The sequence below is a fragment of the Thrips palmi genome, unplaced genomic scaffold, assembly GCF_012932325.1.
Source record: "Thrips palmi isolate BJ-2018 unplaced genomic scaffold, TpBJ-2018v1 HiC_scaffold_3, whole genome shotgun sequence".
Lineage (NCBI taxonomy): Eukaryota > Metazoa > Arthropoda > Insecta > Thysanoptera > Thripidae > Thrips > Thrips palmi.
The window spans coordinates 4,496,667-4,514,113 of record NW_023144630.1 but is presented as its reverse complement, the minus strand read 5'-3'; the positions used below and the strand labels follow the sequence as shown (position 1 = coordinate 4,514,113).

The 17,447-nt window shown below is 59.5% G+C and overlaps 4 protein-coding genes across 9 annotated transcripts; 1 reads left to right on the top strand and 3 right to left on the bottom strand.

Moving 5' to 3' along the window:
- Window positions 1–940: 940 nt before the first annotated feature.
- On the bottom strand, window positions 941–4,006 carry LOC117648312 (carboxypeptidase B-like). Its single transcript, XM_034390771.1, has 9 exons — window positions 3,879–4,006; window positions 3,113–3,325; window positions 2,773–2,869; window positions 2,273–2,581; window positions 1,883–1,973; window positions 1,644–1,795; window positions 1,401–1,463; window positions 1,235–1,316; window positions 941–1,152 (listed from the first exon to the last, which is right to left on the bottom strand). Exons 1-9 carry the CDS (start codon window positions 3,962–3,964, stop codon window positions 968–970), a joined length of 1,278 nt encoding a protein of 425 aa, XP_034246662.1. The 5' UTR covers window positions 3,965–4,006; the 3' UTR covers window positions 941–967.
- A 2,834-nt stretch (window positions 4,007–6,840) lies between these two features.
- On the top strand, window positions 6,841–9,152 carry LOC117648318 (general transcription factor IIH subunit 4). The gene is made up of 9 exons (XM_034390777.1): window positions 6,841–7,025; window positions 7,239–7,343; window positions 7,421–7,552; window positions 7,625–7,810; window positions 7,898–8,078; window positions 8,171–8,254; window positions 8,345–8,529; window positions 8,613–8,862; window positions 8,946–9,152. Exons 1-9 carry the CDS (start codon window positions 6,883–6,885, stop codon window positions 9,078–9,080), a joined length of 1,401 nt encoding a protein of 466 aa, XP_034246668.1. The 5' UTR covers window positions 6,841–6,882; the 3' UTR covers window positions 9,081–9,152.
- LOC117648319 (non-structural maintenance of chromosomes element 3 homolog) lies at window positions 9,149–10,795 on the bottom strand. Of its 6 annotated transcripts, none has more exons than XM_034390780.1 (6): window positions 10,637–10,795; window positions 10,101–10,434; window positions 9,839–10,028; window positions 9,676–9,755; window positions 9,466–9,597; window positions 9,149–9,384 (listed from the first exon to the last, which is right to left on the bottom strand). In XM_034390780.1, the coding sequence occupies exons 2-6, from the start codon at window positions 10,416–10,418 to the stop codon at window positions 9,304–9,306; spliced, it is 801 nt and encodes a 266-aa protein (XP_034246671.1). In that variant the 5' UTR covers window positions 10,419–10,434; window positions 10,637–10,795; the 3' UTR covers window positions 9,149–9,303. The 6 variants fall into 6 exon arrangements, with proteins under 6 accessions (XP_034246671.1, XP_034246669.1, XP_034246673.1 ...); XM_034390778.1 differs by having other exon boundaries at window positions 10,101–10,429; window positions 10,637–10,787; XM_034390782.1 differs by having other exon boundaries at window positions 10,101–10,429; window positions 10,633–10,763.
- A 4,819-nt stretch (window positions 10,796–15,614) lies between these two features.
- LOC117648376 lies at window positions 15,615–16,935 on the bottom strand. The gene is made up of 5 exons (XM_034390887.1): window positions 16,706–16,935; window positions 16,546–16,629; window positions 16,185–16,461; window positions 15,916–15,998; window positions 15,615–15,807 (listed from the first exon to the last, which is right to left on the bottom strand). Exons 1-5 carry the CDS (start codon window positions 16,795–16,797, stop codon window positions 15,615–15,617), a joined length of 729 nt encoding a protein of 242 aa, XP_034246778.1. The 5' UTR covers window positions 16,798–16,935.
- Between the last annotated feature and the right edge of the window lie 512 nt (window positions 16,936–17,447).

The window sequence follows — 17,447 nt, the reverse complement described above, 5'->3', positions numbered from 1 at the left end:
GGGGAGAAAAGTTGCGGCCGAATGCTTGGCTCCGCGGCGTCGCGGGGCTGGAAGCTATGGAAGCTCAACTCGCCGGGTAAATTACAGTGGCGTTGCACAAGCAGTCCTGGGGCAAATGCTGGCGGGAAATTCCTCGACTTGTACTCGTTGCTGTTACGTTTCCACGGCGAGTTGTCGCACGCCCTGCCCCCACCCCCACTCGAGGCTAGAGCCCTCGCTGGCGATTCGCGACCCGATTGGCCAGTACACTGCGAGCCGTCTCTCTCGCACTCCTGGGGCGTTCCGTGTCGGTGCGAGAGAGACAGAGCGACGACTCTCAGTCTGCAGAGGCTGCCAGAGGCGCGGTTTTGTCGTCGTGCATTGGGTTCGGATCGCAGCGGCCCTCGCGAGGCCGCACGCGCCACTGGACCGCAATATACACAAATGCCAACCGCCCCGCCCCACCCCGCCCCGCCCGGTCATCTCCCTCGCACACCCACCCCGCCCGGGGCGCAGCGCAGCCACCCCGCCCCGGCCGCCGGGGGCCCCGCTCCAGCCCGCTCGGACACAGCCCCGGCCGATCAGCAGAGCACACCAATCGTGGGATTAATTACGACTGCGTAGACCCAATTTCACAGTGAGGTGATCTCTGGACCTATGATCTACCCCTTCCCCCTGCCCCTCCCCGCAGACACAAAGCCTCGTGTCACTCGCGTGCCCTGTGCTTTTCCCATCCCTGGTACCGACTCCTGCACTGTAGGAGGCAAAACTTGCCACGATGTACCAGTGCCGATAGGGTTGCCACCCTCGGGCTACTTGGCAGGCAACTGGGCCTCGCTCTCGAGGGTTGGCAACCCTATCGACTCTGCGTGGTGGGAATTTTTGCCTACCAGTGCGGCAACGCTGCCCTTGCAAAAAGCGCGAACAGCCGACAACAAAGGGGAGCGATGAAAACCACGAGTCGTTGCAGAAAGGAAATGTAATTTGTCTAGAGTAGCTTGGCGTGCGCGGCGAAGACCTTGATGCCCTCGAACACGCTCTGCACCACGCCGACGATCCTGTTGGCCGGCATGTCGAAGCCGTTCTTTCCGCCGGGCGGCAGCTCGATGGTGTAGGCCTTGGGGATGTCCGCCACCCCCTTGGACCAGTCGTCGCTCGCGCCGGCCGCGGGGTCTGCAACCGTCGTAGAAAAACAATCAGCACCATCGTCCGCTTCATTGGCCCGTTGGTCCACCGCGACGTCGTCGCTACGTACACAGTCCTGCGCTGTTCTGCACCTCGAACTTCTCGGAGCCCGCCTTGATCATGGCGTCGTTGGCCTCGTTGGCGATGGCCAGCTGCAACAGGGGAGGGGCGCTTTTTGCCAAGCCACTTTCGCGATGGAAGTTGAAATCATTTCCCCTGCCAATCAATAGCCTCACCAGTTCAGCGGTGTCGTCTGCCGGGGGAATGTCGTTGGCGTAGCCCCACGGGTAGAGGATCATCTGCAACACGCGGTCAAGCCGAGCTGTTGGAAGCCCACTCCGAACGAGCAATCCATTGGTGGGGTCACACGTTTGGTTCGAGTCCCATTTAGCGACTCTGGAGCTCAAAACGCGTCTAGAGTTTTGGCCGCCTCCACCGGTATTCTGGCCCACTGTGCTGTGCCAGGGCGCGAGACTCACCGGGCCGTAGCTGTGGAAGGTGAGGTACACCTTGACGTTCTTGGCGGCGTTGCACTGCAGGATCCAGTCCCTGATGTTGGCCGACTCGATCTCGGAGAAGGCGCTGGGCCCGGCGTACGTCTCGTCGCACGGCCAGTCGCTGGCCCCGCTCTCTGCTCGACAAGAAGGAGAGCACGACGGTCATGGCCATGGTCGCGGCGGTCCGTGCCAAACCCATTCCCAGTTTGACGGGTACTCGCCTCGGTAGTGGTAGCCGAAGTTCCGGTTGAGGTCGGTGCCCGGGCACCAGCGGCTGTTCTTGGTGCTGCGGTTCTTGCGCCAGAAGCGCTCCTGGAGCAGGCGAAGCAGTGGGCGTTCGAGTAGACCGGAATGCGGCAGTCAGAGCGAGACAGACACAGTGGGCCAGAAGACCGGTGGAGGCGGCCAAAATCCCGGACGCGTTTTGAGCTCCAGAGTCGCTAAATGGGACTCGAACCGACCGTGTGACCCCACCAATGGATAGCTCTCCGAACGAGGAATCCATTGGTGGGGTCACACGTTCGGTTCGAGACCCATTTAGCGACTCTGGAGCTCAAAACGCGTCTGGAGTTTTGGGCGCCTCCACCGTTCCTCTGACCCACTGCGCGTACCCTGGTGTGCGTGTACTCGTAGCCGTCGGGGTTGGCCACGGGCATGATGTACCAGTCCAGGTCGGCCAGCAGCGCGCTGTTGGCGCTCTGGTGCTCGGTGAGCTGCTGGATGAGGTAGATGGCGACGGGCGGCGAGATCCACTCCCGCGCGTGGATGCCCGCGTCCACGATGATGCCCCGCCGGGACTTGCCGCCCGACGTGGAGATCCTCAGGCCCAGCATGTCGCGGCCCTCGTAGGTCTTGCCGGCGTTCATCAGCGTCACCAGGTTGGGGTAGCTCTTGGCCGTCTGCTGCAGGTAGGTCGCGATCTGGAGACAGTTTTCACTCGGGTTGGTGGCAGCGGTCGCAAAGTGCGAGGGGCACCGAGCGCCGCCGAGGTAGGCAACTCCACCGCCTCGCGGTGAGTTAGGCTGCCCACCCGCCGGGCGCTACCGCCTGGCTAGCCTCGCGCGCGAGACAACTCATTTGGCGGCAAGTTTGAAGGTGCTGTTGGCCTCACCTCGGCGTACCGCATGTACCGCTGGAACGTGGGGATGGCCGTGTGGGCCCTGGCGGTCAGCGCCTTGTGCTGGCGGTCCCTCTCGTCGTTCACGGACCTGCGGACCGGACGACACGGCTTCGGTTACCACCGGCGCGCAGTGGGCCAGAAGGCCGGTGGAAGCGGCCAAAAGTCTAGACGCGTTTTGAGCTCCAGAGTCGCTAGATGGGACTCGAACCGAACGTGTGACCCCACCAATGGATTCCTCGTTCGGAGAGCAATCCATTGGTGGGGTCACACGGTCGGCTCGAGTCCCATTTAGCGACTCTGGAGCTCAAATGGCGTCTTCGAGGGTACGTACTCCTGCACGTCGTGGTTGGTGACGTCGTACTGCACGCCCTTGTCGGCCAGCACCCTCTGCGCGGCGGGGAGGCTGGCGGGCGGCACCATGAGCACGGCGTCGGCGCCGGGCACGACGCGGTGCGTGAACAGGTCCACGTCGCGCCACGCGCCCAGCGCGCGCACCACGCCCACCTGGGCCTCATCCTTGGGGGTGGCCGTCAGCAGCTTGTACCTGGAGGCAGGACGAGGCCGCCGTCATTCGCCAAGTAGGCTACCTCGCTGTCTCTGTCGCACAGGCCGCGCGAAGAACGCAAGCAACGCAGGCGCGACAACAGTGATGAGGTGGGAGTTGGCGCCACCGCGAGTCAGCTCTTGATTCCGAACATCGCTCTGTCTCTCTCGCGCCCCTCGGAGCTCCGCTAGCGCCCCGTGAGTGCGAGAGAGACGGAAGCACAGATATGGCGATAATCGCGAGGCTCGAGTGGTTAATCGCTTCCCTCGGTCACGTGGTGCCCGCGGTGACGCTGAGGTGTCTGACGTTGCTGCGGTACTGCGCCTCGAGCCACACTCGACTTTCTAACGGAATCGCAAAGCGCGAGACGCCGCTGAAATGCTCAGGTAACTAAAGTTACAATCACGCGGAAAACACAACAATCTTTCAACCCACACTTCGAAATACAACCTGCCTCCCTCGCGCTCACGGGGCGTCCCGGCCGCTGGGCTGCGGGAGAGCCCACACTGTTCTGAATGAACCTCCGGTGCACTGGTCACACTGCGAGACTCACCCTCGGTAGTGCTCGACGTCCACGGAGGCCGCGAGCGGCGGCGCCGCCAGGGCCGCGAGGGCCGCCACTAGAAGCAGGACGCGCATATCTACACCTGGCGAGCCCGGCCACCATCGGGCATCTGGCGGCGCGCGCGCATCTTACTTCCTTTTATACACTGTAGGAGCGGCGGCCGGCGGGTGCCGGGCCTCGCGGTCTCGCAGGGCAGCGCCGGGCAGCGCAGGGCGGCGGGCCCTTGCCGGCCTGTGGCCCCCAGGTCCACCCAGGTCCCACGTCCCGCGAGGTACCGATGGGGCGGCGGACACTCTGCCGGACCACCGGTGCGGCGCACAGTGGGCCAGAAGGCCGGTGGGGGCTGTCAAAATCCCGAACGCGTTTTGAGCTCCAGAGTCGCTAAACAGGACTCGAACCGAACGTGCGACCCCACCAATGGATTGCTCTCCGAACGAGGAATCCATTGGTGGGGTCACACGCTCGGTTCGAGTCCTGTTGAGCGACTCTGGAGCTGAAAACGCGTCTAGAGTTAGGCCCACTGTGCGGCGTGCAGCGCGCTGTCCTGGGTCGGGCCGCCTCGCCGCCAACAAGGCCGTGCACTTTCTGCTCTAATCTCCGCGAGCACGGCCAGCACGGCCACGACGGCCACGACTGCGACGACGCCCGCTCAAAACTGCCAGTGGCGCACGGCGCGCGTGCGTGCGCGTGCTGCCGCGTGCGGGATTCCCACAGCGTGCTGAGCAGGGCTGAGGCAGGCAAGAAACAGCGCCAAGAAACGACTCTTCGGAATCAGCCCGCCCGGCGCGGCCCGGCGGCAAGTTTAAAGAGGAGTGCGTGGAGGGTTGCTCGAGTTTACGGCGAAACTCAGACCGTGCCGCAGGGCCGTAGGTGTCGACGGGCGTGGCGCTGTCTCTGTCGCACTCACGGGGCGTCCCGGAGGGGTGCGAGGGTGACGGAGGTGGGCCCTGCTGGGCGCGAACTCCCACCGCGCCGACGCGGCACTTCCTTTTCCAGCCTTTGCCGATATTCGCGCGGGACTTCCGGACTTCCCGGTCAGCGCGTCGGCCGCGAGGTCCGAAAGGCACTACTGGCCGCTCTGGCCGTTGGCCTGCCGCCGCTTCTTCAAAAGTGATGAGTTTGCCGGCCGAGTGGCAGAGTCGCCGCGTCGCAGTGTGTCGCCCGTCGCCGCCCCCGCACAGTGGATTTGCTAGAAGACCGGCGCCGCCGGCCGAAACTCTAGACGCGTTTTGAGCTCCAGAGTCGCTAAGCTGGACTCGAACCGAACGAGTGACCCCACCAATGGATTCCTCGTTCGGAGAGCAATCCGTTGATAGGGTCACACGCTCGATTCGAGTCCTATTTAGCGACTCTGATCTGATCCGCTCAGCAGGTTGGCAGGTCGCAGACAGTCGGCAGACGGAGCCAGGGACCGAGGCGTCCTGGGCGGTCGCTTCACTCTCCGGGCCTCGGCCTCGGCGATGACTCATGCCGACTTTATTTGGACACTTTCGCGGCCGCGTCTGTGTGCGCTCTTTCTCCGGGCAGAGTGCCAGCAGGCTGGTTCCGAAAGGTGCTTTCATCGCCCTCTCTCTCTCGCACTCGCGGCCCGCGCGACTGTCCGGGAAGAGACAGCCGGCGAGGACGGCGGCGGCGGTCCCGAGACAGGGGCCTGGAGGACCCCGAAGGAGGACCCCGAAGGAGACGGGGCCTGCAGTCTGCAGCCGGGGCAGCCTGGAGCGGCCTGGAGGATGCGCGAGTGCGTGCGTGCGGCCGCGTCTCCCTGTTTCTGTTTTCACGAACGGGACTCGTGTATCGCGCAGCGTCCCACAGTGGGCCAGAAGCCCGGTGGAGGCGGACAAAACTCTAGACGCGTTTTGAGCTCCAGAGTCTGTAAATAGGGCTCGAACCGAACGTGTGACCCCACCAATGGATTGCTCTCCGAACGAGGAATCCATTGGTGGGGTCACACGTTCGTTTCGAGGCCTGTTTAGCGACTCTGGAGCTCAAAACGCGTCCAGAGTTGTGTCCGCCTCCACCGGTCCTCTGGCCCACTGCGCGTCCCGGAGGCACGGCGCGGCACGGCACGGCGATGCTTTTACAGCGAATTGAACCTGCCAGATTCATTCCGGGACCACTTTAACGCGTCACGACGACCAACACGGCTTATCTAATCGGACCAGGCCCTGTTGGTGTTTTAGCGTGCCGACACGGGCGTGCCGACTCGGCGTGGCGCGGCACGGCACGGCCCGTGTTCCCGATCGGCCGTTCGGCCCCGGCGGTGACCGCTTCGACACCAGTACCCGCCCCGCCTCTGGCCACCACACTGCTACACTCTCAATCTCGTGCGTCCCGTTGTACTCCGCGATGGCCTAGTCGTGGCCTAGTCGTGGCCTAGTCCGCGTCACGGCCTGGTCCCTGGCCTCGTCGGCCCTTATCAGCACGTTAACGCGGACGGTGCTCGGGCTGGCCGGGCTGGCCGCGTCGCCGCCGCGGTGCCTGGACTGCCCGCGTCTGGAGCGCCGTCTGGAGGTACTGCAGCACGTGCACTATTAAGTTCGTGGCAGGGCGTGCCACGTTGCCCTCTGTATGGGCGTCTGCTGGCCCCGCGGGCACCACTGCAGTGGTGTACCGGTGTCCGGACCGGGTAGTTTGGAGGCACTCGTTGGCTACTTCTCTCGTAAATGCCTCTCGCCGCTCTCCGAGCTCTTCGTTGTTCGCCGCTCGTTTCTCGTTCGCCGAATGCCTCTTTCCCTTCTTTTCTTCGCCGCAGTTTCCCGAAATGGGTTCCCAGTTCAGTTCACCGCGGCGGGGCGGGGCGGGGCGGCCTGCGGACAAACTTCCCTCGCAGGTCAACGGCCGCGGTACGGCGCGCAGATACTCCGCGCTGGCGGGAGGCACTCGTCGCGGCGCGGGGTATCGCCATCCATGCCGCCGCGCCGTCGCTACTCCCCGCCCCGGGCCGAGGAGCGGGAGGGGCGGGGAGGGGAAGGAGGCGGGTGAAGGGTGAAGTATGGCGGAGGCCGGAAAAGTGGCCAAGCAGCCGCAATCCAGGACTTTTCAATGTAAAAACCTTCACGACTACTTGAAGACGCTCCCCGGGTCCACTTTGGACAAGCTTTACAACCACCCGACGACGTGTCTTGCAGTGTACAGGTAAATTAGCTGTCTGCTTTTGGCTTCCCGGCATGTTGCGAGGTTATGTTTGTGTTATTTATTTTGAACTTGTGTCAGATTTTTTTCCCCTCACTGTGTTCTGGAGCTGTATTAATACTAATGAAATTTATTCATTTTTAAAAAGAGATCTTTCTTATTTTCGTGCACGGTCTAAATGCTTTGAATCTTACTTCATTATTTCTTTTGTTTCAGGGAGCTGCCAGAAATTGGTCGACATTATGTGATTAGAATTCTTTTCGTAGAACAACCTGTTCCTCAGGCTGTTGTGGCGTCTTGGCTTGCCCAAGAACATTCCAAGTAGGTCTATGGTCATCCATGTTGTAGTGACCCGTTTGGTTTGTCTTGAGGTTCTAATTTTGAATGTATTGTTTAAGGGAACATACCGAAGTTATAAAAGTTCTTAGTGAGCTACGAGTATGGCAAGAGGCTGCAATACCTGGCGGTTTACCAGGATGGATCCTCAACCCTATCTTCAAAAAAAATTGCCGCATGGCATTGCTGGGAGGGTAAGCATTGTTGACATGTTCTTTCATTTTCTACCTGATGAGTTTCTCACTCATGGATGTCATTAATTTCAGTGGGAAAGCCAATTGCATCCATTCTCAACTGGACGCAGACAGCAAACCTAGGGATATTCCATTTCTGGATCAGTATGCCACGGAGCGGTGGGAGTGCGTTCTGCACTACATGGTGGGGTCTCAGCAGCAGGAGGGTATCTCAGCTGATGCTGTCAGATTACTACTCCACGCTCGTCTTATGAAAAGGTCATTTGAATCTGAAATTATTCACTGCAAAACTACTTGAAAAGTTAGGTCTATAATTATTTTCTTTGTTGTTTTTTAAACTCCCAGAGATGAGGATGATGGGAGCCCTGTAATCACAAGAGAAGGCTTCCAGTTTCTCTTGATGGACACAGCCCAGCAAGTGTGGCACTTCATTCTTCAATATTTAGATACGGTTCATGAACATAATTTGGACTTGGTAGAGTGCCTCACATTTTTGTTTCAGTTAAGTTTTAGCACACTTGGTAAGGTATGTATCTGCATTTTCTCTCAATTGAAAAATTTTACTACCCTCTGTTAAATTTAGATGAAGTGTTTTTCTTCTCTTTTTCTGTTTTCCAGGATTACACTACTCAAGGCATGAGTGAAGCCATGTTAAAATTCCTGCAGCATCTTCGAGAATTCGGATTAGTTTATCAAAGAAAGGTATGATTACCTTCTTCAAAAGCAGTGCAAACAGCTTAATTGAACTCAAATTAAATTGGCTTAGTCATTATCTGGACTATCATGTTACAGAGGAAAGGTGGCCGGTTCTATCCAACGCGGCTTGCTTTAAATATAGCTGCGGGCAGAACAAGTGCCCCCGGTGATATGGAACACCTTGGGTACATAGTTGTTGAAACTAATTACAGAGTGTATGCTTACACAGACTCTAATTTGCAAGTTGCCTTAGTTGCACTTTTCTGTGAGATGATGTACAGGTAACAACATGCATGTTTCAGTTTTCTGTCGATTTATTTTACCCAAGTTTGCATTGGTGAATTATTTGTTGTTTTGCTTTTAGATTTCCAAACTTGTCTGTTGGCATTCTGACAAGAGATTCAGTTCGACAAGCGTTGCGAAGTGGTATCACAGCAGAACAAATGATCAACTTTTTGCGGCTACACGCCCATCCAAGAATGATCGCTCAAGCTCCACCTGTGTTGCCACCCACAGTTGTTGACCAGATAAAGCTTTGGGAAAATGAGCGAGACAGATTTAATTTCTCTGAAGGAGTATTATATAGCCAGTTTTTGTCTCAACAAGACTTTCAGGTTTGTAAATTTTCAAGCTTTGATTGCATTACTTCTGTTTTGTATGGGGGAGTTTCTCAAGTATGGTGTCAATTCAATTTCAGGTGCTGCGTGATCATGCTCAAGAAAAAGGAGTTCTGATCTGGCAAAATGAACGTACAAGAACAATGGTAGTGACTAAAGGAGGCCATGATGATGTTAAAAGATTCTGGAAACGGTATAATCGTGGAAATGATTAATTATTTTTTTTACTTGTATATTTAAAATTATGTGGTGCTAATCAAATAAAGTGAGCAACCCTCAAAACTGCATTGGAAAATTATTTATTGATAATCATTTATCAAATGTCAGGAATTCTCAATATTTAAGTCACATATTGAACAGAACGAATTTCACTTTGCACTCTTTTCATGTGAAAAAAAGGTGAATTACAAGAAAAATAATTAAATTTTGAATATAACACTATTCACTACCACCTCTTTCATGAGCACAGACTGCTTTGTAATGTGCTGACCAAGATTCAATGCTGTCACGGCCATACATCTGTAAGAAGCAAACACGGTTTTACAAACGATTGATAAGTTAAGAGGGAATTAAATCTAAGAAATACAGCCATGATCCTACCTCACTCGCAAATTGCAACACATCTCTAGGAGACAGTTCCTCACAAGCTCGAATACCCCATCGATATTCATACTTGACAGGATCAGTATTATCTATCTTCACAACATCAAGATAATCCTGAGATTCATAAGTCTGCAAGGGAAACATGAAAATTATATATTGGCATTCAACAGCAGTAGGTAATTTTATGAAAAAATCTGTCATTTATACCTTTAAATTTTTCTTAAGATTGCCAAAGTACTCATGATCATCATCAATCCCAATTGACTTCAGGAATGTAATAACTTTTCCTGCAAAAGAAAAGCGTCTTTGTAAAGCTACTATCTTTCCTGTAAGTGGATAGAATCAAATGGAATAGATGCAATCAATTTACCTTGCTCGATCCCAGCGTCTTTCCACCTTCCATTAGTCTGCATGAAGATGAGCGACAGAATGATGGCCAGCAGTCCAAGATCTGCTTGAACAGCAGCCGAGTTACTAACATGTTCCTGATGCTTCAAGCTATTGATCAACAAGTAGTGTTTGGTTCGGTAGCCTCCATCAACGACCCTTATACCGTAAATCTACATCAAGGAAGAGGAGCTTTAGACAGAGCACTCAACAGAGCAAAACAGATTAGGCGGACAGTGTCTTACATCACGGAGCATCTTGATGGCAATCGGCATGACGTCTGCAGCAGACTTTAAAGTGTTTTTCAGGATATTCTTGAGGATGTCACTGTGCTTGATTGGCACCTTGTCGAAGTCCTGCATCAACATGAACCTCACAGTGAGCCTGGCCAGGCTCTTGGTCTCGTCGTACCCCAGCCGGGGGGGCTGTGGGGTCCCCTGCCTGGAGCCCTGGGAGCCCTGGGACGCCCTGGACTGGGACGACTTGGACGACTGGGACTGCGACGAGCGGGGAGTGCCCTGGGACCCTCCTGCACCCCTGCCTCTAGAGCGACGTGGAGACATGGCGGTCGAATCTAGGCTGGACAGAGAAACCACGCTTAGAAACGGGCAGGCCGGGCAGCGCGGCGTCACATGTAAACCAACCTCGCGGCCCAGCCCAGTGCAAACACCTACACTGTAGATCAAGACTCCTTTGCAATGCACCGCGGAACACAACCGACAAACAACAGCGAACCACCACACTGATTACTTCCACTAGCGAAAGAATACAACGTACTTACATCAGTTTCTTTTCCAAAACCAAACGGACGCGTCTTCGCTGCTTCCTCAAACGAACAAGTTGGGACACGCTTCACAAGCCCACTCACACACCCTCACGCCACACCAACAACACAACAATCGGCTCGGCAGAGACAAACAAAGAACAAACGAAGCACGCCCACCTTGCCGCCGCCGGGCCGCCGGGCGCTGGTTGGGTTGCCTACACTCGCGGCGGTGCCCGCTCGCCGTTGCTGTGGCAGGCGCTCCCTCTGTTCCTGTCGCGCTCAGGCGGCGGCCCGTAGCGGTGCGAGAGAGACGAACGTTTACTCTTTCGAGCAGGGCCGCCCCACAGTGGGCCAGAAGACCGGTGGAGCGTTTTGAGCTCCAGAGTCGCTAAGTTGGACTCGAACCGAACGTGTGACCCCACCAATGGATTGCTTTCCGAACCGAGTCCTGTTCAGCGACTCTAGGGCTCATGACGCTTGTAGAATTTTGTCCACCTCCACCGGCCTTCTGGCCCACTGCGCCCTTGTCCCTTGTCCGAGGGCCGGTGCCGTCCCGTGGCCCTGGATGCCCTAATTACCCTGGCAGTAATAGCAAAGGGCTTGGAGGGCCGCGCCGAGGTGCGATGAAAAGGTCGCCTTAGACGCCCTTTAGACCCTTTGCAGGCATTTAGGGCTGCTTCAGCTTCGGCCGGCGCCGCGCCGCGCCGGACAGCGGTGCTTTCGTCGCTCTGTCTCTCTCGCCGTCGCGGGGCGGCCCGCCCAGGCCCGCCAGGGTGCGAGAGAGACAGAGCGCTGCGCCCGTGCAGCGCGCCCCTCACCCCAGCAGAAAAGCAGAAAGAAGGCCGGCTCGCTCCGTTTGGTGACCCTCGGTGCTGAGTGCCCAGGACAGTGTGCCAAACTGGAGCCCCCTGCTCGCACCACGGACCGCCCCATGAGCGCGAGAGAGACAGAGCACTGTGCGGAATGAGCCCGCTGCCTGGCACGGAGTTGTTTTAAGCGCGGGAAGCAACAAATAGGGTCGCTGTGCCCTTCGCGCCTCCGCCTAACGACGCGGCGGCCGGAAAACGGGCAAGCCGTCCATAAATCGCGTAACGCAGCAACACGGATCCGGGCCCACAGTGGATTTACCAGGAGGCGGGTGGAGGCGGTCAAAACTCCTGACGCGTTTTGAGCTCCAGAGTCGCCAAATGGGACTCGAACCGAACGTGTGACCCCACCAATGGATTGCTCTCCGAACAGTTTTGGCAAATCCACTGTGGGCCGTGCGGAACGTGCCGGCAGTGACTGCATCGGCGGCACCAGCACGTCGGGGGAGGCCAGGCCAGCCGGGGCACTCTCTGCCCTTGGAAAGCTTTCACGGGGTCGAGGGTGCGATGGCCTGTCACCACGCTATGACGGACGGCCGACTGTCCGGCCGAGGGTCGTTTTCGTCGCCCTGTCTCTCTCCATCGCATGGGCGCCCCGCACTGGTGCGAGAGAGACAGAGCGACGAAGGCCGCGCCGCAGGGTTGCCTACCGCCGACTCGGCGGGCGTGAAGCGCGTAAAGCGCGTAAGGCTGGGCGACGCCGACAGCCTGCGTGGTAGATCGATTCAGACGCGTTCCGCTCCCAGGCTGAGTCAATCTGTCTCTCTCGCACGCACGCGTGGGTGCGAGAGAGACGGGCCGCGGTGGACACTGGTGGACGTGGTTGGCGTTAACGAGGCGCGGGAAGGGGATTGCCGTGTTGGTGCGTCGACAGCGTTGTCATCCAAGGCGGGGAGGTGAAAGGGGAGGGGCGGGGCGGCAGCCGCGGCAGCCGTTTGGCGGCGTCCTACACGCGTTCGGCGTGGTTCGGCGTCTCCGCCACAGCAGCGCGACCGCCAAGAACCGCTGTGTCGCTCCGTGTCACTATCGCACCCCGACGGGCCAACGCGCCGCCGCGTGCGACAGAGACAGCGCGACGGACAGCCTCTTCGGACTCGGTCTCCGTCTCCAGGCTCGCCGCCATTAGGACTTGGGGTCGACGACGGCGAGGTCCGCGTGTCCGCGTGTCCGGCGACGCGGGGCACACTGTGGCACACGCGACGCGGCCATCAGCCAATCAGGCACCGCGCGGGGCGGCGCGGCCCGGGAGGGGGCAGTGAAAAGTACAAGAAGGAAAAATGAAAAACTATTCTATATAAAAAATGACGTAGTTTATCGAAGCTCGCACTCGATGCGATGGGGTCGGCGACCCTCGTGTGGCGGGGTGGGGGTGGGGGGCGGTGACACGGCACTTGATTCACGCAACCGCGTTTTGGCGGCGGGGTGGGCTGGCGGCCATGCGCGTACACTGTAACGCTGTAACGCTGTGGCACTGTAAGGCGCGCAATGGCCACGTCTTCCGGCCGCGCGTATCAGTGACTTCCCCCTCCCCCTCGGTGATGGGCGCACTGTAAAGGCCGGGCGTCGTCGTCAAGGTGTCGCACCGCGCCTCGCGCCCCGCAGCGGGCCCAGCAGACTGATTCCGAGAACCGTTTTCGTCGCTCTGCCTCCCTCTCGCACCTATGCGGGACGCCCCGTGAGTGCGAGCGAGACAGAGCGTCGAACACGGCTCAGTCTGCAGGCCCAGGGGGCCGCAGGGGGCCGCAGGGGGCGGCAGGTCGTTGACCGGACGAGCAACGGGGCGGCAAAAAAGCCCCCCTCCCACCTTTCTCCTTCCTCCTTACAACAACAGCAACGCTGCACATTATTATTGCTCCACCCTTAGGGCCTTACAGTGGCGGGGCGAAGCCAGGCAAAGCAAAGCTGCCTTTGTTACGGGCTGGGCCCCTCCAGCCCCCGCGGCCCACCCTTCGCGGCCTCCTGGAGTCCCCTGGAGTCGCTCGGCGTCCCTGGAAGCCCTCCTGGACTCTTGGGGCGAGGGCCCAGGGCCCAGGGCCCCAGGGGACACGGTCGATGCGCGTACCTGTGTCAATCAAACGCACGCCCCGGCCGCCCCGCCACGCCTTGACTACACATCGACGATGCCGCCTCTGTGATTCGGGAGTGCCGACCCCATCAGGCGTGGGTGCACTGCTAAAAATAGTGACAGAGCGATATCGATGTTGAGCCACACTCGATGTTTCCGTTGGCAGCGGTTTTCCAAGTACGTGCTGTATGATTTTCCCGCAATTTCGGATCCCCCGTCCCACAGTGGGCCAGAGGAACCGGTAGAGGCGGCAAAAACTCCAGACGCGTCTTGTACCCCCGGGGCCGCTAAATGGGACTCGAACCGAACGTGTGGCCCCACCAATGGATTGCTCTCCGAACGAGGAATCTATTGGTGGGGTCACACGTTCGGTTCGATTCCTGTTCAGCGACTCTGGAGCTCAAAACGCATTGAGGGTTTCGGCCGCCTCCACCGGTCTTGGCAAATCCACTGTGCGTTCTAGTAGTTGGCGAGGAAGACGTCGTTCAGGCCGCACCGCGTTACTGCCCTAGCCCCACAGCGACGGCGTTGCGCCGCCAGGGCGACGACACCGACGTGAACTTGAACGCAACAAAGTTTTGTCATTGGAGTGCGTCCACCGCGCCGTGCCACGCCGCGCCGCGCCCCAGCGAGCGACGACCCCGAGGCGAGGGTTGGCTCGGCCCGCTAAGGGGTCGCGGCTACGCCAGGCTATGCGAAGCATTAGCGCCCGCCCCGAACAGCCGACGTCTCTCTCGCACTCTCTTAGGACGCCCCGTGAGTGCGAGAGAGACAGGCCGGCGGGTTCTCGCACAATGAAAACAAGCCTTTCATTGCAATCATTGATTTTCATACAACACAACGACCTCCACCGCGGCGGACAGCGGACGGCTCGCGCGCCCTGAAGGGAAGCGCGGCGTACGCCTACACTGAGAAACGCGTGTGGCCCCACCAATGGGCTGCTCTCCGAACGAGGAATCCATTGGTGGGGTCACGTTCGGTTCGAGTCTCATTTAGCGACTCTGGAGCTCAAAACGCGTCTGGAGTTTTGGCCGCCTCCACCGGCCTTCTGGCCCACTGTGGGTCGCCGAGGCTCCTGTCACTGACGTCGTCCACCCTCCCTTCCGGTACACTGCCCACGCGACGCGGCACGGCACGGCACGGCACTCGTATCGCAGCCAAAGACACGCGAAATGATGAAATTACGTAGGGGTGGCTTTTATTGGTCGCCACGCACGCCACGGCTGGACGATTCCGAACCGGAGGTTTCGCTCTTCGCTCTGTCTCTCTCGCACCCGAGGCCGACAGGCCGCCGCGCCATGAGTGCGAGCGAGACAGCTGCGAAAGACCGTTCGGACCAGTGTGGTGAACACCCGCCGCGTAGCGCCTGTCGGAGCGCCCGAAATGGCATACGATCATGTGTGGTCTAGCCCTTAATGGTAATGGTAATGGAGGTAGGCAACCCTGCGGCCGCAGTGCAGCAGCAAAGCGTGGCGGGACTGCCTACCGCGCGATTCGCAGGCGCTAGCCGGCTGACCGTGTGGAGGCGGCCAAAACCCTAGACGCGTTTTGAGCTCCAGAGTCGCTAAGTGGACTCGAATCAAACGTGTGACCCCACCAATGGATTCCTCGTTCGGAGAGCAATCCATTGGTGGGGTCACACGCTCGGTTCGAGTCCCGTTTCGCGACTCTGGAGCTCGAAACGCGTCTAGACTTTTGGCCGCCTCCACCGGTCCTCTGGCCCACTGTGCGTCGGGGTGTCGTGAGTCGGGGCCGTCGGGGCGCGGTGACTGTGCCGCACGCCGAGCAGTGCGTGTACACTGTACGGCGCTCCCGGAAGTGCGATCGGGAGACATGGCCGCTTCCGGGATCAGGCCCGCGGTGCGATGAAGCGGCCAAGGCCGGTGGTATGGATTGAAATGAAGCCCGGCCCTATGGCCGCCAAGCCCGGCCAGGGTGCTGGCAGGTCCTCCAGGTCCTCCCTGCTGCGCGGTGCCGCGGGAAGGAGGTGCTGCCCAACCCGTGGCGCGCCGAGTTGCGTGGTGGTGCCATAGGCTGCCTGTCTCTCTCGAGCTTTATTGGCTCATCGGCAGAAGGTGGGCCACCCCGGCGGCTGCTCGAAGCAGTCCGCCCTGCAGACGGGCAGCGTGCAGGGCTGGGGCACCTCCCAGTGCTTGCACTTGGCGCCGCCGCACGGGTACTTGAGTGGCGGTGGCCTGCGCGGGCAGCGACGGTCCGGCTGGCACTTGTGCTCGAAGGTGCCCGTCCAGTTGTACCTGGACAAACGGACAGTCGCAAGGCGCGTCAGCAGACTCGTTCGGAGCGTCGCTTTCGGGCAGTTTGGAAGGCGCTTCTGGTGTCGGGGCAGGCCTGGTTGGACTCACGGCGGCGTGGGCGGCGGGGGCAGCGGCTCCAGCGGGGGCAGCGGGGGCGGTCGCTTGAGCAGCTCGGCCTTGTCGTGCAGGTACTGCGGAACAGGGGAAGTCGGGGTCGCGACTCGAACCGACCGTGTGACCCCACCAATGGATTCCTCGTTCGGAGAGCAGTCCATTGGTGGGGTCACACGTTCGGTTCGAGTCCTGCTTAGCGACTCTGGAGCTCAAAACGCGTCTGGAGTTTCGGCCGCCTCCACCGGTCTTCTGGCCCGCCGCACCTTGAGCCTGGCGGCCTCCTTGGCGCCGGGGCAGCACACGGGGCGCAGGCTGTAGCCGGGCACGGCGGACCCCAGCGGCACGGGGTCGCGGATGGCGGGGCGCACGAAGCCGCAGTGCTCGCCGCAGCCCGTGCGCCTGCACGCGCGCTGCAGCCCGTCGCGCTTCAGGCAGCGGCACTCGGAGTAGAAGGCGCCCGCGCGCAGCTCCGAGGACTTGCAGGCCTTGAGCGGGGCGGGCGCGTACGGCACCACGGCCGTCTCCTCGCACTGCGCCGTCCGCGCCGTCACCCTCGGCAGGCTGGTGGCCGCGCCGCAAGGCTTCGGCCCCTGGGGGCAGGGCCGGCAGGGCTCGTCGCTCGCCACCCTGGACAAGCTGGTGTCCGCGCCGCACCGCTTGGCCGCCACGCACTCCGCCTCGCACTTGGCCAGGCACTCCTTCTTTTTCCTGCGATGCCACAATCGCGCTAAAGTTTGGTCGAGTCCTAGGTTTGGTTATGCGGCGGTTATAAGGCGACCCTCACTTGGCGTCTTCGCTGAGCACTTGCACGATGGTGTTGAGGGTCTGGATCAGCACCTTGCGCTCCAGCGGGCAGGCCCCGTCTGGCGTCGACATTTTCTAGGCTTTTGGTTTACTTTGTCCTTATCTTACCAATTAGTCAATTTTTTTTCCAAAGTATTTTTTTTAGGATTTTTGCTATTTTTTTTTTCAAAAGGTTTTTATCATTTTTCTCTGGGCCTCATGGCTGCCCCAGTGTTGCCACCCCCGCAACAATGGCGGGACAACATCCCCGGAGTCATTGTCGACATTTTCTTGATTGTAAGAATACAGGCGCGAATAAGAGGAAAATAAGAGGGGACTTTTTCTCATCGTTTTCACGCGGTTTACGGTGGTTCACCCCCACGGTGACCGCGTCATCGCCGCCCTCCCTCAAGACGGGCATGGCGACGGCGGGCATCCCCAGAGCCACCCCGCGGCCTTGGCAGCCTCGGCACACGCGCGAGGCTCGCGGTTACAATGATTATTGTTTGTAATTGTCAGTAATTGCGGTGCGTGAGTGGGTGTCGTGCCGCCGAATGTGTTATTGAGCCGGCCGGGTGTCACCGCGTTGGCGGCGTAGGCGGCGTTGGCCCTTCCGGCCTTCCGGGTCGCGTCGCGGCGTCGCTTGGGGCTGCCCGCCCTGCCCGCGAGGTTCAAGGTGGCCGTTAGGCCGTAGGGCGGCCGACGGCGTCAGGACACGCCGTGGGGCAGGCTCTAGCGCACGG

What these genes read in the sequence shown, in the direction of transcription:
- LOC117648318 (XM_034390777.1), top strand. Translation starts at nt 6,883, where the DNA reads ATGGCGGAGGCCGGAAAAGTGGCCAAGCAGCCGCAATCCAGGACTTTT. An exon ending in CACGCTCGTCTTATGAAAAG is followed by an intron (nt 7,811 to 7,897) that starts GTCATTTGAATC and finishes TTAAACTCCCAG; the next exon opens with AGATGAGGATGATGGGAGCC. An exon ending in GATTAGTTTATCAAAGAAAG is followed by an intron (nt 8,255 to 8,344) that starts GTATGATTACCT and finishes ATCATGTTACAG; the next exon opens with AGGAAAGGTGGCCGGTTCTA.
- LOC117648376 (XM_034390887.1), bottom strand. Translation starts at nt 16,797, where the DNA reads ATGTCGACGCCAGACGGGGCCTGCCCGCTGGAGCGCAAGGTGCTGATC. An exon ending in GTGCTCAGCGAAGACGCCAA is followed by an intron (nt 16,630 to 16,705) that starts GTGAGGGTCGCC and finishes GTGGCATCGCAG; the next exon opens with GAAAAAGAAGGAGTGCCTGG. An exon ending in CCCCCGCCGCCCACGCCGCC is followed by an intron (nt 15,808 to 15,915) that starts GTGAGTCCAACC and finishes CCGTTTGTCCAG; the next exon opens with GTACAACTGGACGGGCACCT.
- LOC117648312 (XM_034390771.1), bottom strand. Translation starts at nt 3,964, where the DNA reads ATGCGCGTCCTGCTTCTAGTGGCGGCCCTCGCGGCCCTGGCGGCGCCG. An exon ending in ACCAACCACGACGTGCAGGA is followed by an intron (nt 2,870 to 3,112) that starts GTACGTACCCTC and finishes TCCGGTCCGCAG; the next exon opens with GTCCGTGAACGACGAGAGGG. An exon ending in ACGAGTACACGCACACCAGG is followed by an intron (nt 1,974 to 2,272) that starts GTACGCGCAGTG and finishes CGCCTGCTCCAG; the next exon opens with GAGCGCTTCTGGCGCAAGAA.
- LOC117648319 (XM_034390780.1), bottom strand. Translation starts at nt 10,418, where the DNA reads ATGTCTCCACGTCGCTCTAGAGGCAGGGGTGCAGGAGGGTCCCAGGGC. An exon ending in CCATCAAGATGCTCCGTGAT is followed by an intron (nt 10,029 to 10,100) that starts GTAAGACACTGT and finishes TCCTTGATGTAG; the next exon opens with ATTTACGGTATAAGGGTCGT. An exon ending in TGTTGCAATTTGCGAGTGAG is followed by an intron (nt 9,385 to 9,465) that starts GTAGGATCATGG and finishes TGCTTCTTACAG; the next exon opens with ATGTATGGCCGTGACAGCAT.